The sequence below is a fragment of the Rhamphochromis sp. 'chilingali' genome (genome assembly GCF_963969265.1).
Source record: "Rhamphochromis sp. 'chilingali' genome assembly, chromosome: 22".
In the NCBI taxonomy this organism is placed as follows: domain Eukaryota; kingdom Metazoa; phylum Chordata; class Actinopteri; order Cichliformes; family Cichlidae; genus Rhamphochromis; species Rhamphochromis sp. 'chilingali'.
The window spans coordinates 20,907,328-20,928,227 of record NC_137950.1 but is presented as its reverse complement, the minus strand read 5'-3'; the positions used below and the strand labels follow the sequence as shown (position 1 = coordinate 20,928,227).

The window sequence follows — 20,900 nt, the reverse complement described above, 5'->3', positions numbered from 1 at the left end:
ACATGTGCCGACAACCTTCGGGACAAAGGCAGGGTTGAGCCGCATACAGACCCTCGTATTATCCGAGGAGAACTGAATGCATGACTGATGCACTGAGAGAGCGTGTATCTCTCCCACACGTTTAGCAGAAGCTAAAGCAATTAAAAGAGCCGTCTTCAAGGACAGAAATTTCAACTCAACCTGTTCCAGGGGTTCAAATGGGCAACAGGAGAGCGCAGCCAATACTGTGGGAAGGTCCCACGATGGAGCCAATGGCCTAGACGTAGGCAATTTACGCCGTGCACCCTTCATGAAACGGCATATTAAGGGATGCTGGCCAACAGTCTTTCCCTCAAAACCAATATGGCAGGCTGAAATCGCTGCCAAATACACCTTGATGGCGGAGAAGGCTTTACCCCTATTAATCAGGGCCTGAAGAAATGACAGAATCACAGCCACAGAGCACTGAAAAGGGATGGCCTGTGATTCTAAGCACCAGCCTTCAAACACACGCCACTTATGCTCATATAGCGTCCGAGTAGACGATGCTCTAGAACCCTGAATAGTGTCGATAACACTATGAGGGAGCCCCACCGTGTTCAGGTTAAACCACTCACGGGCCAAGCCCACAGAGCCAGCCTCTCTGGGTGGGGGTGGAATATTTCCCCCCGTGCCTGAGACAGGAGGTCTCTGCGTAGTGGTAACAGCCACTACGCTGTTACCACTCAGCACAGCTGCTGAAAAGTCTCCGCCAGCCAGTGTTTCCCTGGCCAGTGCGGGGCTATCAGGATCATATAGTGACTTCTCTCCCTCACTCTGGCCAGGGTTTGAGAAATGAGGGCCACTGAGGGAAAAGCATAGAGGAGGGTTCTCGGCCACTCGTGAGCTAGAGCATCCACCCCGAGTGGAGCTCTCTGAACGTTCAGCGAGTAAAACAGGGGACACTGAGCATTCTCCCTGGATGCATAAACGTCCACGGTCGCCAGACCGAATCGCAGCCAGATCTGCTTCACCACCTCCGGGTGAAGCTTCCAGTCCCCATACAGCGGGTTGCCCCTGGAGAGAAGATCTGCTCCAAAGTTCAAGATCCCCGGCACGTGAGTTGCTCTCAGTGACAGCAGGTGAACACTGCTCCAGACTATCAGTCTGTGTGCCAGCGTGTGTAACTTGGGGGACCCCTGTATGAGAGCATTTGTGTGACAAGTCGCTCCCTGGCGGGTTGGGGCTGCCACCAGCCAATCGTCGATGTACGTGGCCACCCGAATGCCCTTTTTTCTGAGCGGGGCCACTGCTGCCTCGGTGCATTTCACAAACACCCTTGGGCTCAGTGAGAGACCAAAAGGCAGGACTACAAACTCGTATGCCATCCCCTGGAAAGCAAATCTCAGATACTTTCGGTGTGGGGGATATATGGGGATGTGGAAATAAGCATCCCTCAGGTCGATTGATGTGAACCAGTCGCCCGCTCGTACAAACCGTAGCAGCGAGGCGTGCGTCAACATCCTGAACTTGTATGTCCTCAAATGCTGGTTCAGGGCACGGAGATCCAGAATGGCTCTCATCCCCCTCCCCCTTTCTTTGGAACAAGGAAATACCTTGAATAAAATCCGCTGTGCATTTCCTCGGGAGGGACAATTCTTATAGCTCCTTTGTCTCTCAAGGTGGAAATTTCCTCCAGGAGAAAACTGGCAGACTCGCCCGGAGCACGAGAGTAAACAATTTCTTCGAATTGTGGTGGAGCGACACTGAATTGCAGCCTGTAGCCCTTTTTCAATGTCCTCAGCACCCATGCTGACTGAGTGCAGGTGGCCCAGCTCTTCATGTGGAGAGACAGAGGGCTCACTGGCCACTCCACCGAATATGGCGTTTTGGCGCCCCCTTGTGGTCGCAGCACGAAACATACGTCATTTCGGCGTCCCGTCACCTCTGTCACAGGCGAGCGAGGTGACGGGCTCATCTGCATAATCACAGCTGTGGAAACGCGAGTCTCCACGGGCTGCGTTATGGCAGACGGTGCTCCGTTTTTCAGCATGTTTGATTTTCTCATGTGTTTTGCAAGACTCGACAGCGCCCTCGGCAAACTGCCTGGATGCGCGTGTCGGGGCTTTTTTAATACAGAATGCATGAGAGAAGTGCTCGTGAAACAACACTGCGAACTTTGGCTCTCTTTCCCTCTGGCGGGTCCGGTGACAGGAACGCCGGCCCGAGTCAAGCACTCTGTGTGGAACATGTCCCGTTGAACTTGCTCTGGAACGGAGCTGGGAGGCGGGAGGGTGGCCCATGAAGGGGGGAAACTGGGTTCGCTCCCGCCTAGAGGGGAGGCTGTCAGGCCGGCCGCTTCTTCCTCCTCACGATCGCGGCAGCGGGGGGAGGAGGGGCCGCTTGAGGTCTGGCCTGGGGAGACTGCTTCCGAGTCCATGGATTCTTAGGGGCCCCGGCAGCCTGGGGGGCTGCTTGCGTCTTAGGCACTTTGGGAATCCTGAAAGCGGGGACCGGGCGAGACGCTGCCTGCGCGAATGACTGGCGCGGCGCTGCTGGGGTGGCGTGCTGGGCCCTCCTCGGCAGGCAGAGTTTCAGAGCCTCATCATCTCTCTTTTTCTCCTCACATCTCTTCTGCATGGATGTAACAGCCGCACCGAAGAGACCGTGAGGGACGACAGGGGTGTCGAGGAGTTGCTCTTTTTCCTTAGTCGTCAGGTTGGTGAGCCCGAGCCAGCGTGCTCGCTCCTGAAGAACCATGAGGCCCATGGCTCTCCCAGTAGCCTGTATGGCTACCTTGTGGAGGCGGAGGACGTGGTCAGTTATAACGCAGATTTCTTCCCACACTGTGGTATCTGTGTTAGCTGTCATGCCCTCTTCTAGCTCAGCTTGGTAAGCCATTAGCATAGAAGAGGCGTTGTGGGCTCTTACTGACAGAGCCGCTGCCTTGTAGCACTTATCTGTAAGGCTAGACTGGAAGCGGTCTGTTTTGGAGGGGAGAGATGGGGCCGATGAGGACAGAGACGTCTTCGGGTGAAGATGGCTCGCCACCAACGGCTCCACTTGTGGCATCCGGCGGAGGCCGATAGACTCCATCCCCTCACAATCCAGCAGGGAGCTCCCCACGATGGGGTGTTTCTCGCTGCAAGGTTTTGCTTTCCACGTCACCGCTATCTCATCGAGTAGCTCAGGGAAAACAGGCAACACATGCTTCCCCGTCTTTTTCGCTTTCGGCAATTTCTTACCGTCAAAACGAGACTTTACAACCTCTGTTTGTATGGCGGGCCACGGGATGTTGAGCCTAGCGGCTGCGCGCTTGCACATGTCCTGCATGTCGAGATCCAGGGGAGACGGCGGTGTCGGTTTTTCAACCTCGCCGGTAGCCGAGGGCTTTGGAGCCCAGCTGATGCTAGCCAAGGAGGTGGAATCTTCCTCCTCGCCGTCGTCAGACAGCAGGAGCTCCGAGTCAGCCGACTCATCTCCGTCCTCGTTAGCATCTCCTCCCCAGGTGACTCCAGCATCGCGGAAAAACACACGATCTCCGTGTGCCTGCAGCGACGGGAAAGCGGTCGCGATGGGCTGAGGGTTTGCCTCTGCCCAGCTCGGCCCTGGCGTTGCGGCCAAATCATCGGGCATCTCAGTTTCTCCTTGCGCCGCAGCAGCCTCACACAACAAAGGGTCGCCGCCCGACAGGTTAGCCTGGCGAGCTAGCCTGCGGCGGAGTAGTTTGCGTGGGAAAGCCACGCAGTGGATACAGTCGTGTGCAGGTGTCAGGGCAGCCTGAGCGTGAGATAAGCCCAGGCATGCCGCACACACGGGGTGTGTATCCCAGGCAGAAATCTTCTTGCCACAAGGACAAAGTTTTGCAACTTCGTTGGCCGTCGTACCATGGTTAGCTAGAGGGTTGCACACATTAGAGAGACTGACACTGAGTGCGGAGAATATTGCTATTCCTCGCTAACGTGGGTTGAAAAGTGTTGCTACTTTTCTACAGGTATTGCTACCTAATGTGTAAAACCGCTAGCGTCGAAGGGTATTGCTACCTGATGGTGAAGCTAGGGGTACCTTTATTAGCAAAGTGTTGCTACTTCGCTTTCGGAAAGTATTGCTACTTCCCTGGGTGAAAGTATTGCTACTTGGCACCAGCACTAGCTACAGAACAGTATTGCTACTGCTTGTATGCTAGTGGACAACTGAAAAGCTGGGAACAAAGCGCCCGGCGACCGAGTTGTTTCACTCGAATCTGTGGACAGTTTAGCTTTAGCGCCCAATAGCACAGTTGTCTACAGGCTTCTGTGAGAAGCGAGAATGAAAGAGAACTTAAGGTTATGTATATAACCACGGTTCTCTGAGTAGCATGAGTGAGTGTCTCACCAGACCGCCCTCCTTGCTATGGAAGCGAGGAAGAGGTGGGCTTGTTTTGAATGACATCTGACGCTATGTCAGCCTATTATATAGGGAGGCACTGGCCCCTCCTGACATGGGTGTCACCTAGCCAGCCTGTAAGGGCTGGCATAATGGTATTTGAGCTTCTGATGAGGTCACGCAGGAGGCGTTCCCATAGTGAGACACGAAACGAATGCTATGAAAGAGAACCAAGTCCTAAACCAAGCTTATATTATATTTTTACATGCTGTAGTGCCATTTTTGGGAGCATTTCAAGTTGCTATACATCAATACAACCATTATAGCCCAAATTTTAATAATATGTCTGCATTAAGTGCATAGTAATTACATAAATTGCAAAAAGGTGCAATAAACTACAAAAAAAAATTGAAAATCGTTTTTGTTTTTTTAACATATATTTCTAGTTAGAGAAATTTAAGAGGCTTATCCCTCAAAACTGTAAATACAAAAAAGTTGCACAAAATAGTTTCCCACCACAGGAAATTTATTTTAAGTGTCTTCATAGTTTTATTTTTGAAATACACCAATTTTTATATACTGCAGGAAAAACGAAAATAAATATTATAATGCAAATTTGAAAAAAAAAACAAAAACAAAAAAAAAACAGCATATGCATCAAAATAAACTATTTCCAGCAGTGCAATATGAGTCCTAAGCATCCCAGAAACGACACAGAAAGTCATAAAGTCAAATATAACTTTTAAAAACACCAGTATAGGCTCATAAGGCCCTGATGGTAAAAAACTACATTTCCGCAAAATGACGTCACTTCCGGTTTCGGCCAGGACATGGCGGACATGCGATAGTTCGCGCTGATGGACGTAAGAAGTGTTACAAACAGCTGATCGGATCGGCAAAGCGTGTTTCTGGAATATTATGTTTTTGTTGCTGCAAGCGCTTTTTATGCAGTTTTTGCAAAGCCATATGTGAGCCATATGTGGAAGGAAACCGTGACTTAGGACAAGCTGATGGCATAAGATGTAAGTACAACTCCTCCGGTTTCATATGCAAAAAAAATTATTGCGCTAGCTTACGTGGTTGCAGTGCTACCGAGATTTAAAAATAGTTGCGCAAAACAGAGCGTGCCCGCTCCAACCGGCTTTAAAGGGTTAAAAGCAGCAAATATGGGCGAAACCAGGAGTAAGCAAAAAACCAAAATAAACAATTTATCATTTAAGAAAAGTTTCCATTTAATGTTAATTTTAATTCATTTTATCGTATAAACAGATTTTTCATATACATTTTCTCAGGTATAATCCTGAGAGATTCCCAGAAACATCTTTATAGTATATTCATGATGGTTTATTAGCTTTCATGAATATATACTATATTCAGCCTCATCTGACTGAAGTGAATAAGAAGAATCTCTTTGGCATTCTTGCAAACCTAGTCCCTAGGGGCTGCCTCTCCCCGTTCGCCATGGCTGATTGGCTCAGGAAGAGTCAATCAGCCATGGCAACACAGTAATGGATGCCCATCATCTGTAAACCTGACAGCCTATCAGGGTTCAATCACAAGAACCTGTCTCAACTACCAGGGTCCTCCGTCCCCAAGGAGATATAGATTTGGAAATTGATGCTTCAGCACCTCAGAGATAAATGGAATAATGTGAGAATAAATCATCAGGCAGCTTGGTCCCAGTGGGGCAGTGGTGTTAAGAGGCCAACTACGTGTAGCACATGGGGCTGTAAGGCACAGTGTTGTGCGGGTGGGGGGCAATCAGTTTTGTTCTGGAGAAAAATACTGAGAGCCTTTTACAAATAACATCTGTCTGAGAACGGATGTCTCCACAGGCAGTGGGAATTTAAAAGACTGTGGAAGTAACTGGCAGATGGAGAGCAGTGGAATAATTAATTCAGAGAAAATAGGTTACATTGTCAATGCGCAACTGAAATGCAAAAGACTTCACATTACCATTTGAAAGTTTGTTTACGGAACTCCTTCACAAAATCAGTTTTGTTCACTTTTAAAAGCAAACACAACCACTAAGGAGTCTTGATAGCTTGTTCTTTGCCGTTAATAGTGACAGCCTTGTATGTAGTCGTTTAAACGTTTAAAAGTACAGGCTTCTTCAGCGCACTGATGCTGGAGTAGCTTCAATACGAACATGGATTCCATAGTTTTAAAGCTGCTTTGTTCATAAAAATGTGTTTTCTTTCCAGCAGAGGTGGGAAGAGTATTTTAATCAATTTCACTGGGCTAGGTTCTCTCCCACGTGTGCTGTCGCTGAATCTCTGCTCTGTTTAGCGGAGCACACTGTAAATGCCCAGGGAAGAGCTAGGAGCCACTTCACGGGAGCTCACAGCACTGGGAGGCCGCCTGCATAAATCTAGCTTAGTTAAAAAGAGTGTTTCATCTCGGATGTGGGGATCAGCAGTGAGGAGCCATGAGTATAAAGCATGCAGTCTGTTGCAAGGGGCATTTCTAGGGCTCCTTTTTCCCTTTGCAAGAATAAGTGCTCAGGATAAACTGCTGGTGAGCGAACAGGCATCACAGCCATTCATACAGGCACTTTTTTATAAGTGCTTTCCATCTAATAATTACACTCTGGTGGACGGATCCGAAAGCAACTTGAACCTAAGGGTTGAACCACCAACCTTCTGATTAGTAGATGACCTGCTCTACATCCAGAAACAGATCTTACCGCAATTACATTACTAATCATATTAATTATACTGTCACATATTCTCCAAACGTAAACATCAAATTGCTGTTTCAGCAAACCAACAGTCAAAACAACCCGAAATATTTGGTTTGATATTGTATAAAACAGGAAACTGCCAACACATCTGATGAGCTGGAATCATGTGATCATTTCATTTACAGAAATGCAGAAAATGGGACAGAGATGACTATTGGACAAACACACCTAGATCTTAAAGAGCTTCTGGGTTTTTAATAAAGAAGCCTGAATCTGGTATCATGGGAAATATTGTGGATAGATTAGCCACAATATCAAAACCAAAGACAGGTAAGTAAATAATATTGATCCTCTAATAACAATGCAATGTTTCTGCTGTTTCTTGTACACTTTCTTTTTTTCTGTAGAAGGGATATTGGATGGATGGGTAAAAAAATAAATAAATCATATGACAATGGTAAACTAAACATGCGGACACAGGCAAAAAAAACTGCAGTAATGGCTAAAGGAGCCTGCAAACAAGCCCAAGGCATTGACCGAGCATCCAGCCTCCCTGGATTCCAACTCAGAGCATCCGTCCAAACCACTGAAACGAGCCACACAAGTTACTAGACCCAAAGCAATAGCTGCCAATGTCCTCATGCCACCTGCAAATTCTGCATCCCTAATGGATAAGAGCCTACACAATATAAATGAGGCGGTTTTAATGTTGCGGCTGCTCTGTGTACAGTGCTTTATTAAAATAGCTGGAACCTTTTCCTCGAGCTTTAGCGTGGGATGATATATCCCATACAACACACAGCTGCACAAAGTTTAATCAAACTTTGTGCAGCGACGAGGCCATCTGATCCCCAAGCACCCACCGGCACCTTGCAAATTATCAGCACAAAGTGACAGGTAAATATGGAGAGCGGAGCTGCTCTACAGGAGTGAATCTACAGACCAGGACACATACTCCCCCTCCCCCCCATCACTCTCGCACAGGGAACGAGATAAATCAGAAAATGGCAGGCAGGGAGGAGAAATAGGAGCAGAGAATAGTGCTGATTGATATATGCTGCATACTACGCATCTACATAACAGCTGAGACAACCATTTGAGCCACTATCATTACTTACAGGAGAGGCAGGCTCTCCTGTAACTGAGACGACTCATTCATTGACATCACCACCCCCTGAGCCGAGTAGGAGGGCACGCACAATTGCATTTAAATGACAACTTATACCACAGACTAAACTTAATAAGCTTCAAAGGGAACATTACTATAACAACATGCGACACCCACCGCTTTCACACATTATATGCAGAAGCCCTCTGACAACAAAAACCTCCCGTTGTCTTAGAGAAATGCCCAGAGCCTGTTGTGGGGTCTGCAGTGATCCCATTAATGAGGCTTTATAAATGTTTGCTGCGCATGCTATTAGGTTGTATCCCGGACAATTAGCTTTATCGGCATTTCACGTCTTTTTTAGACTGCAATGATTTAGCACAAAAAGCGCTAAAATCATTACAAGTGTCACATAAAGCCTGTGCTGCTGACAGGTCAGAGATTCAGCTGTAGTTTTTAAATTGCCAGCACGCCAAGACCATGCATCGTCGTTCAGAAAACAGCTGATCTCACCAAGGCATCTGTCAAACTTTGGGATAATCTCCCTCTGAAATGAATTTTTTTTTACCTAGTAGTCTTAATGTTTACATGCAGATTGTTTTTCCCCATAGTCGGGCAGTCGGATAATCACCAAGCTGGAAACATCTCTACCTGAAAGCAAATATTGATCCTACTTTTCAGGAAAAAAATTTCTGGTTCAGCTTTGACCTAATGTTTTGTAGCTTTATGTGACCTCTGCAATGAGAGAGTCTTACTGCCTATTTGAGTGCTTTAGCTTCACCACCTCATAAAAAGGGTAAAGCTGCCTTATTGCTGGCTTGATTAGAGGTTCTATGGATATTGTAAAGTATTGCACGAAAGTCTCGAGCCATCCCTCATTTCCTCATTTTTTGTTAGGAAAATGGGAAATACATACAGTAATTTACTGAAATGCAAAAACAGTGTTTGGGCACTAATCAGCTGTTAATTAAATGATCTTTCTTCCCGTTCTTATGATCAGTTTAAACTTGCAGGTTTTCTTCACCATTCCCATATTTCTAAATGCACTGAGATGCTGCCATGTGATTGGCTGATTACGTATTTATGTTGTGTTGGCCAGTGGGGTTGGGGATCTCGTTAAAATTGATAAGAGGCCTTTTTGAAAGACGTTTTAAGATTTTATATTATTAGTCTTTGCGTAAGGCCACTTATTCCTGAAGGGAAGTTTTAAATAATATTTCAAATCTGAAGAAAGCGAAAAATGGTTTACAGTGGATTTTCTTTTCACAGGCCTACACAAGGATTATTCAAAGGATTAAAGACCACAAACACACATGATCTTGCTTCAATAATTTACTCCAAGCTTTTCTCTTCATTCTGCCCTTGTTTGGAGGTTTAAAATGATCTTTTTGTTAACGTGAATACAAAAACGAAAGGGCATGATGCACTCCTTATTTAAACAGGGCATTGCTCTTGGCGAGTAAAACAATTAATTTCAATTCAAGTCAAAGTTACCCTGCAGTGTGTCTGTTACTTATTTATTTCAGACTGTGGCCAAAAACACAAAAGAAGCTTTAATTGTGGCTCTAATTAAAATTGTGATTCATTCTTGCATACAAAAAAAAAAAAACCCAAAACAAAGCAGCAAATTACAACCAGTGAAAAAGAAATCAAAGGAGACATTTAGGTTGGTTTGGTTTAGCTCTGTGAAATCAGAGCTAGAAGCATCTGACCACTCACACAAAAGAGAACAGCTTTTCACACAATCTAACTACAACGTTATGAACACAGCTAAGAAATACCAGCATGCTCAAGAGGGTTTACGCTGACATCTGTGGGGATTTATAAACATGCAGAAAGGCTGGTGGGAACACAAGATGCTAAAATCCTTAATCCATGAGCCACAGTGGCAGGCATGAGGATTTCCCAAGCTTAATAAGAGTAGATCTTCACGGGGAAATAAAAAGGCTGTTGTTCGCTCAACAGAGATGAACTGGAATCTAACTGAGACTGACTGGTGTACTGAGAGTAAAGAGAAAAGAAAGTACTTTAGAAGTAGGAATAGAGAGGAGGAAAACAATTCCTGGCGCTCAGAATGTGGAAAAGGAAAAACCATATAATGAGAAAAAATGTTTAAAAAGCTGAAGCTAAGGCATCCTACATTAAATGATGTTCCCATGATCCGTTTGTCAAAGCCAGAGGCTACGGTCCATCGGTGGTTTCAAAATTCAGGGTCTACCTGGCTAAGATACAGTAAAGAAATCCTTCCTCCCCCCCAGTGAGAGCTCTGTTTGATGTGAGCAGGCATTTCATCAAGCTGGAATTGTACTTCTCTGTGCTACAACAAAAGTAAATCCACATACGTCGCTAGGATTTTCTCTCATGTGTGCTACTTTTGTTATACAGCACCTCAAGAAAGAAGAGATCAGAGAGCAGTGGTCAGTAAAACCTACTCATGGCCACTTCATTAGGTCATCTGATCTCCCGCTCGTTAATACAAATGATCTAAGCACCCAATCAGGTGGTGGCAATCCAATAGTTTAAACATGAGGACATGGTGTAGAGAACCTCTTTAAGTTCAAAACAAGTATCTGATTGATGAAGAAGAAGGGTGATTTAAGTGCCTGTCAACGTGGCATGGCTCTATTTCAAAAGCCGCTTCCATACTTGGATTTCAACACAACCACGTCTAGGATTTACAGGGAACGGTTCAAAAAGAGAGACTATCCAGTGAGCAGCAGTGCTCTGGGTGAAAATGCCTTGTTGATGGCAGAGGTCAGGAGAATATCCACACTGCTCTGAGCTGACAGGCAGGAAGCAGTAACAACAGTAATCACTGCTTATTACAACCAAAGGATGCAGAAGAGCATCATTGAATTTACTGAAGAAGATGGGCCACAACAGGAGAGATCACACTGGATGCGACTCCTGTTACATGAGCAGGTAATTGAGACTGCACTTCACAGATGCTCACCATACCTGGACTATGAAATATTGAGAAAGTGTTGTCTGGATGGTAAACAACATAAAATATGGATCCATCCTGCCTTATATCAATGGTTCTGGATGTTGTAGGTCAGCGGTAACCAATCCCCGGGTCCGTGAGTCATTTGGTACCAGGCCACGAAAGTTGAGGTTCGGGTGTGAAATTCATGGTTTTCAGGGTTTTTATCGTTTTTTAATCGTTTTTATAGTTAACTCGGTTTTCCCTGGTTCTTTTCCCGTGTGTTATGAATACATCTTTTTTGGGGGGTACCGGTACTGGTTTTATTTTGTTGTATTTATCTGCGACACCTTAAAGGCCGGTCCGTGAAAATATTGTCGGACATAAACCGGTCCATGGCGCAAAAAAGGTTGGGGACTGCTGTTTTAGATGATATAATGACATGGGAAGCATTTTCTTGGCACATTTTGGGCCAACTCGACAATTGCTGCCTATGTCGATCCCATTACGACCACAGTGTACCCATATTCTGATGACTCCTACAGCAGGATATCACATCATCTCACAAAGCTCAAATCATCTCAAACTGGTTTCCTGAACATGACAGTGAGTTCACAGCACTCAAATGGCCTCCACGGTCACCAGATCTCAATCCAGTAGAGCACCTTTGGGATGTGATGGAATGGGAAATTCACATCTAAATGTGCAAGGTGCAAATCTGCAGCAACTGTGTGATGCTATCATATGACTATGGACCAAAACCTAGCACCTTGTTTAATCTGCGGCACAAACAATTAAGGCAGTTCTGATGGCAAAAGGGGGTTCTATCAAGGTGTACCTCTTTAAGTGGCCAGTGAGAGTATATCTGTATATCAGGCAGCAGGAACGGATTAGCCAATTCACACTGGAATAAACAACTAACTAGATTCATTATTTTTAATTAGGAAGTTATTTATTCAGCTCTACTAGAAGATTAATTATGTAAATTCTATTTTGAAAGTGCAACAGTTGTTAGCTACCATAGCATGGAAGAATCTAATGAAAAGAGGGTCAAGAACAGTCAACTGATTTCCTTTATTTGCTTTAGTTGTCGAGTTAATCGCAAACAGTGGTCCAGACTGAAACGCGCCAATGACAACATTTTCTCTCTTGATTGTTTTCAGTGCTGTTTTCTTTGATTTAACAGTTGTTGGGAAGCTTTTATTAAGATAAAGTAATTTCTCTTGAACTCAATTAATATTATACTGACTTCCCCACATTTCTTTTCAGCTCCGCTGGATGCGTTTGTGCAGGGAGGTGTGCTCGCTGTGAGACTAAGAGCAGGGAAAGTAGAAACTATGTGGTAACTATGTGAAGCTAGTGCAAATCAATTAGGTGAAAAACAGAGATCAATAAAGGATAAAATATATAAATATGGATGGCATGGTTAAGACAAAGACAGCGACTATAAAAAAAAGCTTAATTTAAGGATTCAAAATGTCACAGTAGCTGCTTTCATTTTTTTATATAATATCTAAGTTGTGTTCCATGTGTTTACTGACGTTTTGATACGTTTTCCACAAGAGCATAATTTTTAGCTTAAAAAAACAACTTGCGCAGGAAAAGAGACAAATATTCATTAAAATATAGCAGCTGTTACCATTTTGGGTAAGTTTGGTAGAGCAGACCAGGGTGGAAATCTGAAAGGAATCCTTGCTGATGGTACAGATGCCCAGGGTCTGGGTATTTTTTCCAGTGGTGGAGTAGCCTTTCTCTTCCATCTCCAACTTTGTGGAAGGTAGGTTTAGGTACAGAGAAGAGTCCTCTAGCTTCTTTACCTCCGCCTGGTTTTAGAGAACAAGTCTCAGTCAGTTTATTGGTAGAAACCCCAAATTACTGTGTACACATTAAAACAATGTTGCATTCTATAGCTGTGGTTTTAATGGATCTCCCTTTGATATATATTATCAACAAAACAATTTGTGTGTTTTTCTACCGAGCTGTTGCATGTGAGAAAAATATCATTCATTTCCAAATGCAGGGTTGACTGACAAAAACAACAATCCAGAAAACATGACAAGACAAATGTAACAAGATTGATTTTTCCCATATGAACTTTTTAATTAACATAAATGGGCACCGTAACACAGAGGTATCATTATGCAAGGGTTTTTAATTGGAAAGTACTCTCATTTCCTTGTGCGGGCTGATGTGTACCAGCTACCCAATTCACATACAAAGCACTGATGGCAGGCTGTTATGATGACAGTCGCCGATACAATAGGGCAGTTTTTCACCTACAACTTATTTCATGGTCATTTCACAAGGAGAGCGGGCTGTCTGACGAGTAGGCAGCAAGAAACAAAGACTAAGTGTGTTTATGGGATGTTTTTGTTTTGTTTTTTTACATTTACCTTGTACACGATGAGATCATGCTCACCGTCCCTCAGAGTGGTCCCGTCATACCTCATCAGCTTCACAAAAGACAAGGCAAATATCTTCTCCGATTTATCTTTGGCTGTGGAAGAAAAAAGAAACACGCAAGCAATAAAGACAACTTGGTTATTGGTGTTTACGTTTGAGACTAAGACTGCGTTCATATATACAGTTCGCTTTTTTGTACCGTTTGCTTTTTGTCTCATTTTGCAAAACAAAACACACCGCATCTTTCGTACGTGTGCAATATGCTTATGTGAACAGTGTTCGTCTTCGGGAACAAAAAAGAGATCATATTGCAGTAAACCATGCAGCACTGCTGACGTTACAACAAGTCATTAACAAACCAGCAGTCTGAAAGAAGTGATAATCCAAACGCTAACCTCAGCACTACACACCCTGAGTCAGCTCCTGAGTTAGCACAAGAAACTACTGTTCCCCTCTGATGTCTTTATTAATGCTATGGCTGCATCTGTCCGTGAACTGTTTATTTTTCACCCTGAAGTGAAGCAAATGTACGCGCGCCGACTGTTGAGACCAATTATGCATAGGTTTGAAGGACTTGTGCATAATATAATGCGAGGGATGTGGGAGATGCAATCACAGTTGGTTGTTATATAACAATATGTGACTTAAAATAAAATAAAAAAACCTGCTAATTACAAAAAGGAATATTGTTCAAGTGGCAGGCTTTGGATTAATGTACACTTGCTGTTATCAAATGAATAAACACTTGCACTTGTGCTCTGCTGCAGCTGTGACCAATTTGTATAATCCTGTAAGAGTGGAGGAAAGATGCTCGTGGTTTATGTGTGCAAGTGCAGACACATGTGTGATTGGGAATGTTGAGTGGAAGCGCTGCATAAACAAGGAAGAGAGTTACGACTTTGTCCTGTAACCGGGACTTTGGATGGGGCCACATACATCATCATTGCGGATCAACAAGCTCGGATTTACACGCAGGGAGACGTGATTCATCGAAGTATATATCTTGCATTCTATCTGCATAAATCCCCTCATTGGTTTGCTGCCCGCAACTCACCGGTGAATAATTGCTAGGCTGAGATGAACCAGTGGAGGGAGAACACTGTAGGCATGCCATCCAATAATACCAAGTGTATTAGTGACTTCCTAAAGGGCACAGAGCTGAAAACTCTTAATTTGGACAAAAAAGGTCACTTTCAGGACAGAGCTACTTCTTTAAACCAATCGAAGTCCGATTTGTGTGCAAGTTTCGCAAACTTCCCCCCTTAAGGTGGGCTGTCACTTCAAATTTAGTTGACTAAACTGTTCCACATTTTAAAGCCTACCTGACTCACGAAGCAGAGGCATAAAGACAGATGAAACAAAAGTGAAAAGATGGCAGGAATCTTTTACAGCTACGGCAGCATCTGTGACAGCAGCCATCAGCCTGATGAGGCCTGACAATGTTAGAGTGCTACTCTGACGTACTGTGTTCGAGCTGGCCTAATTCTCAACCAGAGGGCTGAGATACTGAACACATGAGCTCCACTAGTGGTCTTGATGAGCAGCTCTGTCACTCTGTGTATCCCCTTAAAGTTCAGCTCTAGCTAGGAGCACATCGAAGGAAGCAGGAAGGACACGGCCACATGACAGCGCAGGCAGGCAATACAAAGGCCTGACAGCCTAAATCTGCACTGCTTTTCATCACAAACTAATCACATGTAGAGAGGTTAAGGAACAAAAATCTATGCCCGTACACACGGCTGTTCCATCTTTGTTCACCCTTTCAAATATTAATATTAATATAAGAAAGTGGCTGATTATAGCACAGGTAATAGGTATGCTAGAAACCACACAATTAAACCAGGTTGTTCCCACTGAGTTAAGTGCATGTATGATCATCAGTGGAGCCCTGCAACAGGTTAAGGTTGCGCCAGCTGACAGCTGATTATCAATAGCTTGCAAGTTAGCGAGCTTGTACTCCCTTTAAATACTTTAAATGAAAATCATAAGTATTATCAAATTCATATTAAATTTAATATGATATGCTAGAGTTTATTTTTACATCTCTAAACAGCATAGCATTTCCTACAGGGGATTATACAGTATCTTTTAGAAAAAGAGCTTTTGTTAGTCAGTCTTTTCTTATTGAGCAGCGCAACATACTGTCATAGTCTAAAATAATGTCATTTTACGTCGCTGTTTTTCACTGATTGTCCACTGATGTGTTTTTTGTTTTATCATTCATCTGTTTCGATCCCTTATATGTGCCTAGATAACCTTAGATCTTTTGTTTTCCGTTTCTTTCTATTAGTGGCATCAATCTGAAACGGTATGTGTATTAAAATGAGCCTGTATGACTAAATCTGGCACATTTACATAATGGACCTAAACGCTCATGTTAATTAATGTGCACTGCTCCTTATATATAACAATAATTATATCAAAAACACTTGCAGAACAGTCATACAGCCACTGTCAACACAAAAAAAAAAAAAAAAAAAAAAAAAAAAAAAAAAAAAGAGTTTAAAAGGTTAATAAGAGCAATGCAGGTTTGGACAGTACCATTTTAGCTGTTCAACTGATAAACACACACTTATGTCGCTTTGATCATCAGGTCAATTACTCCTGGCCCAACCTAAGTTTAGGCTGAAGACCAGAGGCGATCGTGCCTGTGCTTCAGCTGCACCTTATCTTTGGAATAGCGTCCCCACTATTCGTGCCTTAGACTCTATCCAATCCTTCAAATCACAATTGAAAACATATTTAACCTGGCCTTCCCAACCAGTTAGTACCCTCTAATCTAATTAACTTCTTAGTTGATATTTTGTATCTATGAACTGACCTTCCTTCTGAACTGAGGTCCGATACCTATTTTTACCTCACTCTTCTGGTCTATTAGTGCCTCGCTTCTGTCTGTGCTACTGGTAGTACCTGACCTGTATTTTGTTAATTGATTTATTTTGATGTGATGTGCTATACAAATAAAACTGTATTGTACTGTATGGTACTTATGGTCAATAATCAACGCATGCAAATGAACCTTTCCTGCTGATGTTTGAAGTGGGGAAAATAAGCTTCCCAATGTATCACCCTTTCTCACTTACCAGCAGCAGTTGTGCTTTTGCATTTGGGCTACACAGCACACATTACTGTGGGTGGACAGCACTACCTTACCCAGTGCATGCTCAAAAATATTCACATAATCTCCCAAATGGCATATTTAAGTATATAAAGAATGTTCCCACACTGTAACCAATCACAGTATGGCAAAGGATTAGACACGTGAAACACGGATCAGTGAACAAAGCGTCATAAAGATTTAAAACAGTGATCACTATAGAAATGCACTTTAAAGTTTTCAGCGTAGAGAAACTGGCTGATAATCTAGTAAGTATCTTGAACTCAGACACTCCCAGTAATAGAAAAAAATATAAGAGAGATTTTACTCTGATCTGAGTAAGACTCGACCGTAGATTGCAGTCTATGGCCAACATGGATGACAGATCACAAAAACAGTTATCTTTAAGGTAGTCTTATGAGATCTTAACGTGTCTAAAGGATGGAAAACATTGGAAATTAATGAATTCTATTATGTGCTTTGATATCGACTGTACAAACGAGAAAATCTAACGGTTTGTTGGATAGTTCCTTCAAGCACAGCAAGAGTGGATGAGTAAGGATTTGTTTCATTGAGCATATTAGGTTCAGAGAGTCTGACCCAGACTTTACGTTAACTTCCTCTGTGAAATGAAAAATGAGTTTCTTCACTCTTCGGGTTATCGAGCTTAGAGTTTTCCCTTAATGCCCTCTCTAGATCTGGATCAGACCTCTGGTACAGTCTGCGGTATGTCTGTGATATTACGTGCAAATATGCTAGTTTCAGGAGGTGTTATTCTGCTCTTAAAAGCAATCTATTGCAAACTGAGATGAAAATTTAAGTCGTACACAGCGACAGTGAGGCAGTGAGAGAAGTTGGTCAGAAAATTATAGAAATACATGCCTGCACGGATGCATACAATCTTAAACATGGATAAAATTAGATCAATGTACATAGGAATATCACCTTTACACCCAACATAAAATAAACCCTGGTCTCTATACTGTAAGCACATTCACCAGCAGCAGCAGTTCACCATGCACAAATCCAAAGAATCCAGCTATTACACCTTTTTTAACATGTCGCTAGGGCTGGGCGATATATCGAGTTTTTTAAAAATATCGATATATTTTCATACGAGATATAAGATGTGACAATATCGTTTATATCGATATAGTCTATGTTACGTTATAATTATACTTGTGGAGCCGCAGGTTTGCCTCTCTTTCGTCCACTTTTGTCTCTACGCAACGTTACTCTGCCTCGCCTCTCCTTCACTGAACACAACTCCGCCTCCCCCATAGCTTCACCTGACAATGACAAGGCAATGATAAGATGAAAGCGGAAAATCTCCGTTAGCGAGTTACCGTGCGTGGGGCTGGACGGTGTCAACGTGTTAGCGAGCTAACCGCGCTAACGAGCTAACCGCGCTAACGACATGCAGCCCGGAGGGGCTGCACGGCCTAAAATCCTTTCATTTTCTCAAAACTCGACAGTGCGCCTTATGTATGAATTCTGGTTGTGCTTACTGACCACGAACCGATTTTATGTGGTACACAGCGCTCAGCAATCTGTCAAAAAAAATTTAATATGACTTTGCTAAGCTACGGAGCTGCACTGCTTGATGTCGGAGGATTATGGCTACCGGGGAGGAGCCTCGCGGAGTGATACGTACTGTGTGTGTATAAGGACCACAAATGGCACCTGTTCAGAGACGTGGTGCAGCTGTGAAATCTGTCTCTTTGTTATTATGCTCAGCGTCTATTAGTTTACATTTTGACTGCACAATTGTGAGCTTTTTGTTATGCACAAAAACAACATTTTCTTTTATTTATGGACCATGATTATTTAATAAATGCTGATAATTTATTTTTGAGTAATTTCTTCATGTACATCTACGCTGTATGTAAATAAAAGTGCCCGTGTGACATCTGGGACACAGTGTGACTAAGAACTCTCTTTTTGTTCTTAACTTATGGCTTTAAAAAAAAAAATCGAGATATATATCTTATATCGCCATCCAGCTAAAAAAATATCGAGATATGAATTTTGGGTCATATCGCCCAGCCCTACATGTCGCTATTGTCAATTGTCAGAGAAAAGTTGAAGTTTGGCGGAATCAGCATGTCCCTGCAGTCCCAGAGTCACTTGAGGTGAGCCAGTTTCTAAAGTAACCGTTACACCAAGATAACAGCAAGTCAGAGTTTCAAAGGCATGTCTCGTAACAGCATTAGTCTCCAGAGAAGCAAGGTGCCGAGCATGACAAGAAGGCTCTCCAAGTGGATTATAAGCCAGCGTTGAGCTCTGAGACCTGGCAATTTCCTCCAAACCACCTGCATGCAGGTGAGAAGCAAACAAAGCAAGAGGATTTTGGAAGTAGATGATGACAGCAGCTGCAGATTAGCGAAAGGGTATACTTTCCAATCCTCACGTCCTCCAAGTTCTGCTCTGCCTTCTGTGCCATTTGAGCTGATTGCTTTGTATATACTGTATACACCTGTCATGCTCCCCAAACCCTTTTTCCTGCACCACTCCTGTGGCTGTAGGAAAGCTTTGCCATGTGGCAGGCAGATGGGCTGGCAGAACTACCACTGCCAGGCTTCCCTGACCTTTACACCCCGAAAATTAGAAAGGGTGTAAATAAAACAGAAAACAGAAGGGCGTACAACGCTGGCTGCATTCAGCTAGACACTGGTCCCAATAAACAAATATGTCCCCTCAGGCATTTTTCACATCCCAGCCATAGTCTCTGACAAGCCACTCCATGATGCTGCTTTGTGCGGGGGACAGACTAATACCTCTGATTAATGTGACAAAGGGTGAGCTTCAAAGTATTTATCACTGTGCAACACATCTGCTTGGTTTGGATATCTTCCATTATATTTGCTGGGGATAGATTAGGAGCCAACTGTGCAGTTGGTCATCTGAAAAACTGATTATTCACAAGCTGACATTTATACTCACAGTCCTGTGATGAGCGGTGACGAAAGGTGAACCGCAAGTGGCTCCGGTTCACGTCTTCAATGGGAATAGCAACCTAAGACAAAGGACGGAAGAGGATTGGCTGACAGCCAGGAACATAAACACACACACTCACAGAAAATAAGGACAAACTGAAATCAGAGTGAACTCTAAACTTCCTGGATTTTATGCTGTACAGAAATTAGCTCACATGTTGCAACACTTTTGCAAAAAAATGCTATATAATTATATGGGATTTCAGGAATTGAGAGAAAGTTTGCCTTTCTTTAAGTGTGATGAATAACTTCACTCTTCTATACAGTTTTGCACCACCGCATTTGCCACTAAAGTCTTGTGATAGAAATTACTGGCAATAAAAGCCTGCGGCGTAATGAAAAAACTTTGGAAACTACATGAAGGGGATGGTATCAAGGTAAAGGTAAAATAAAATGATTTAGAAGAGTAAAGAAAAAACCGTTAAGTGGCAGAAGTAAGCAGAAAAACAAACCTTTATTGTTTCAAACCAGCGGGGCTGCTTTACTTGGTAGTAGATAACAGACTTGTACTCATTGATCCCTTCATCTCCAGCTCCGGGAAAGATCACATTCTAGATAAAAGGTAAAAGACACAGAGCAATTAGGTAGTCAGACAATATAACTGGTTATCTGGTTATCCTTGCTTAGCTTTTAGTTCGCATAAAGTGCTATAGTTGTGATGGGTGAACTGCTTTATCATCACTCTGTCAAAATATTGGCACGCTCACAGTATGTGGAAAATTGACTAGCACTTATTTCATAAAGCAGAGCCCCTGGAGCAGAAAGCCTTAATCTAGCAGAATGGCCTTTAAAAGTCTGGATGCGCTTTGTGCATGAGCACCTGTGTGCTGCCTGTCAATCTCATGACAGCATTGTGGAAATAAGAAATAAATTAGAAATTAATTATTTAAGAAGGAGCAGCAGTGGCTCCCATGCAGCAGGACGTGGAAGGAAGCCAAGAGCAGGGAAGCAGACCAGCTGGTGCTGATGGATCCAAACGTGTAAATTGGTCTTCCTAGCGGGTCTGCTGCGTTTCTACAACAGGTCAGGGTGCGTATGTAAAATACTACGTGCCCCACTTGAGGATTCGCCAAGAGGGATGGAGTGACAGCGGATGGTGCGCACGCCTTGTTTTCGATCAATCTGTGTTCAGCCAGCCTACCTCTTTCCTCCCACTACTCCAGCTGACTCCCTGGCCTGCTAGTGTACTGCTGCTGAAATACTCCTACACTAATGGTTTCTGACAACCAGCAATTATGAGGAATAACAGACCTCATCTCCCCCAGCCATGCTGAGCAGATCTGGGGGGCAGGTGGTAGCTCTAGCAGTGCTGCTCCTTCTCTAAGTGGCCAGGGTTTCTGACAGCTCCAGATTTCACAGAGGGTGAA

General features: G+C 43.6%; 1 protein-coding gene across 2 annotated transcripts in view; it reads right to left on the bottom strand.

Annotated features, from left to right (window-relative positions):
• dock1 (dedicator of cytokinesis 1) overlaps nt 1–20,900 on the bottom strand; it is a 206,297-nt gene that overhangs the window by 141,979 nt on the left and 43,418 nt on the right. For both annotated transcript variants that reach the window (XM_080873751.1, XM_080873752.1), the window contains exons 15-18: nt 19,986–20,084; nt 19,481–19,553; nt 13,431–13,534; nt 12,677–12,860 (exon numbers count right to left, since the gene is read on the bottom strand). In XM_080873751.1, coding sequence (XP_080729877.1) covers nt 12,677–12,860; nt 13,431–13,534; nt 19,481–19,553; nt 19,986–20,084 — 460 coding nt within the window. The remainder of the gene's footprint in view (nt 1–12,676; nt 12,861–13,430; nt 13,535–19,480; nt 19,554–19,985; nt 20,085–20,900) is intronic.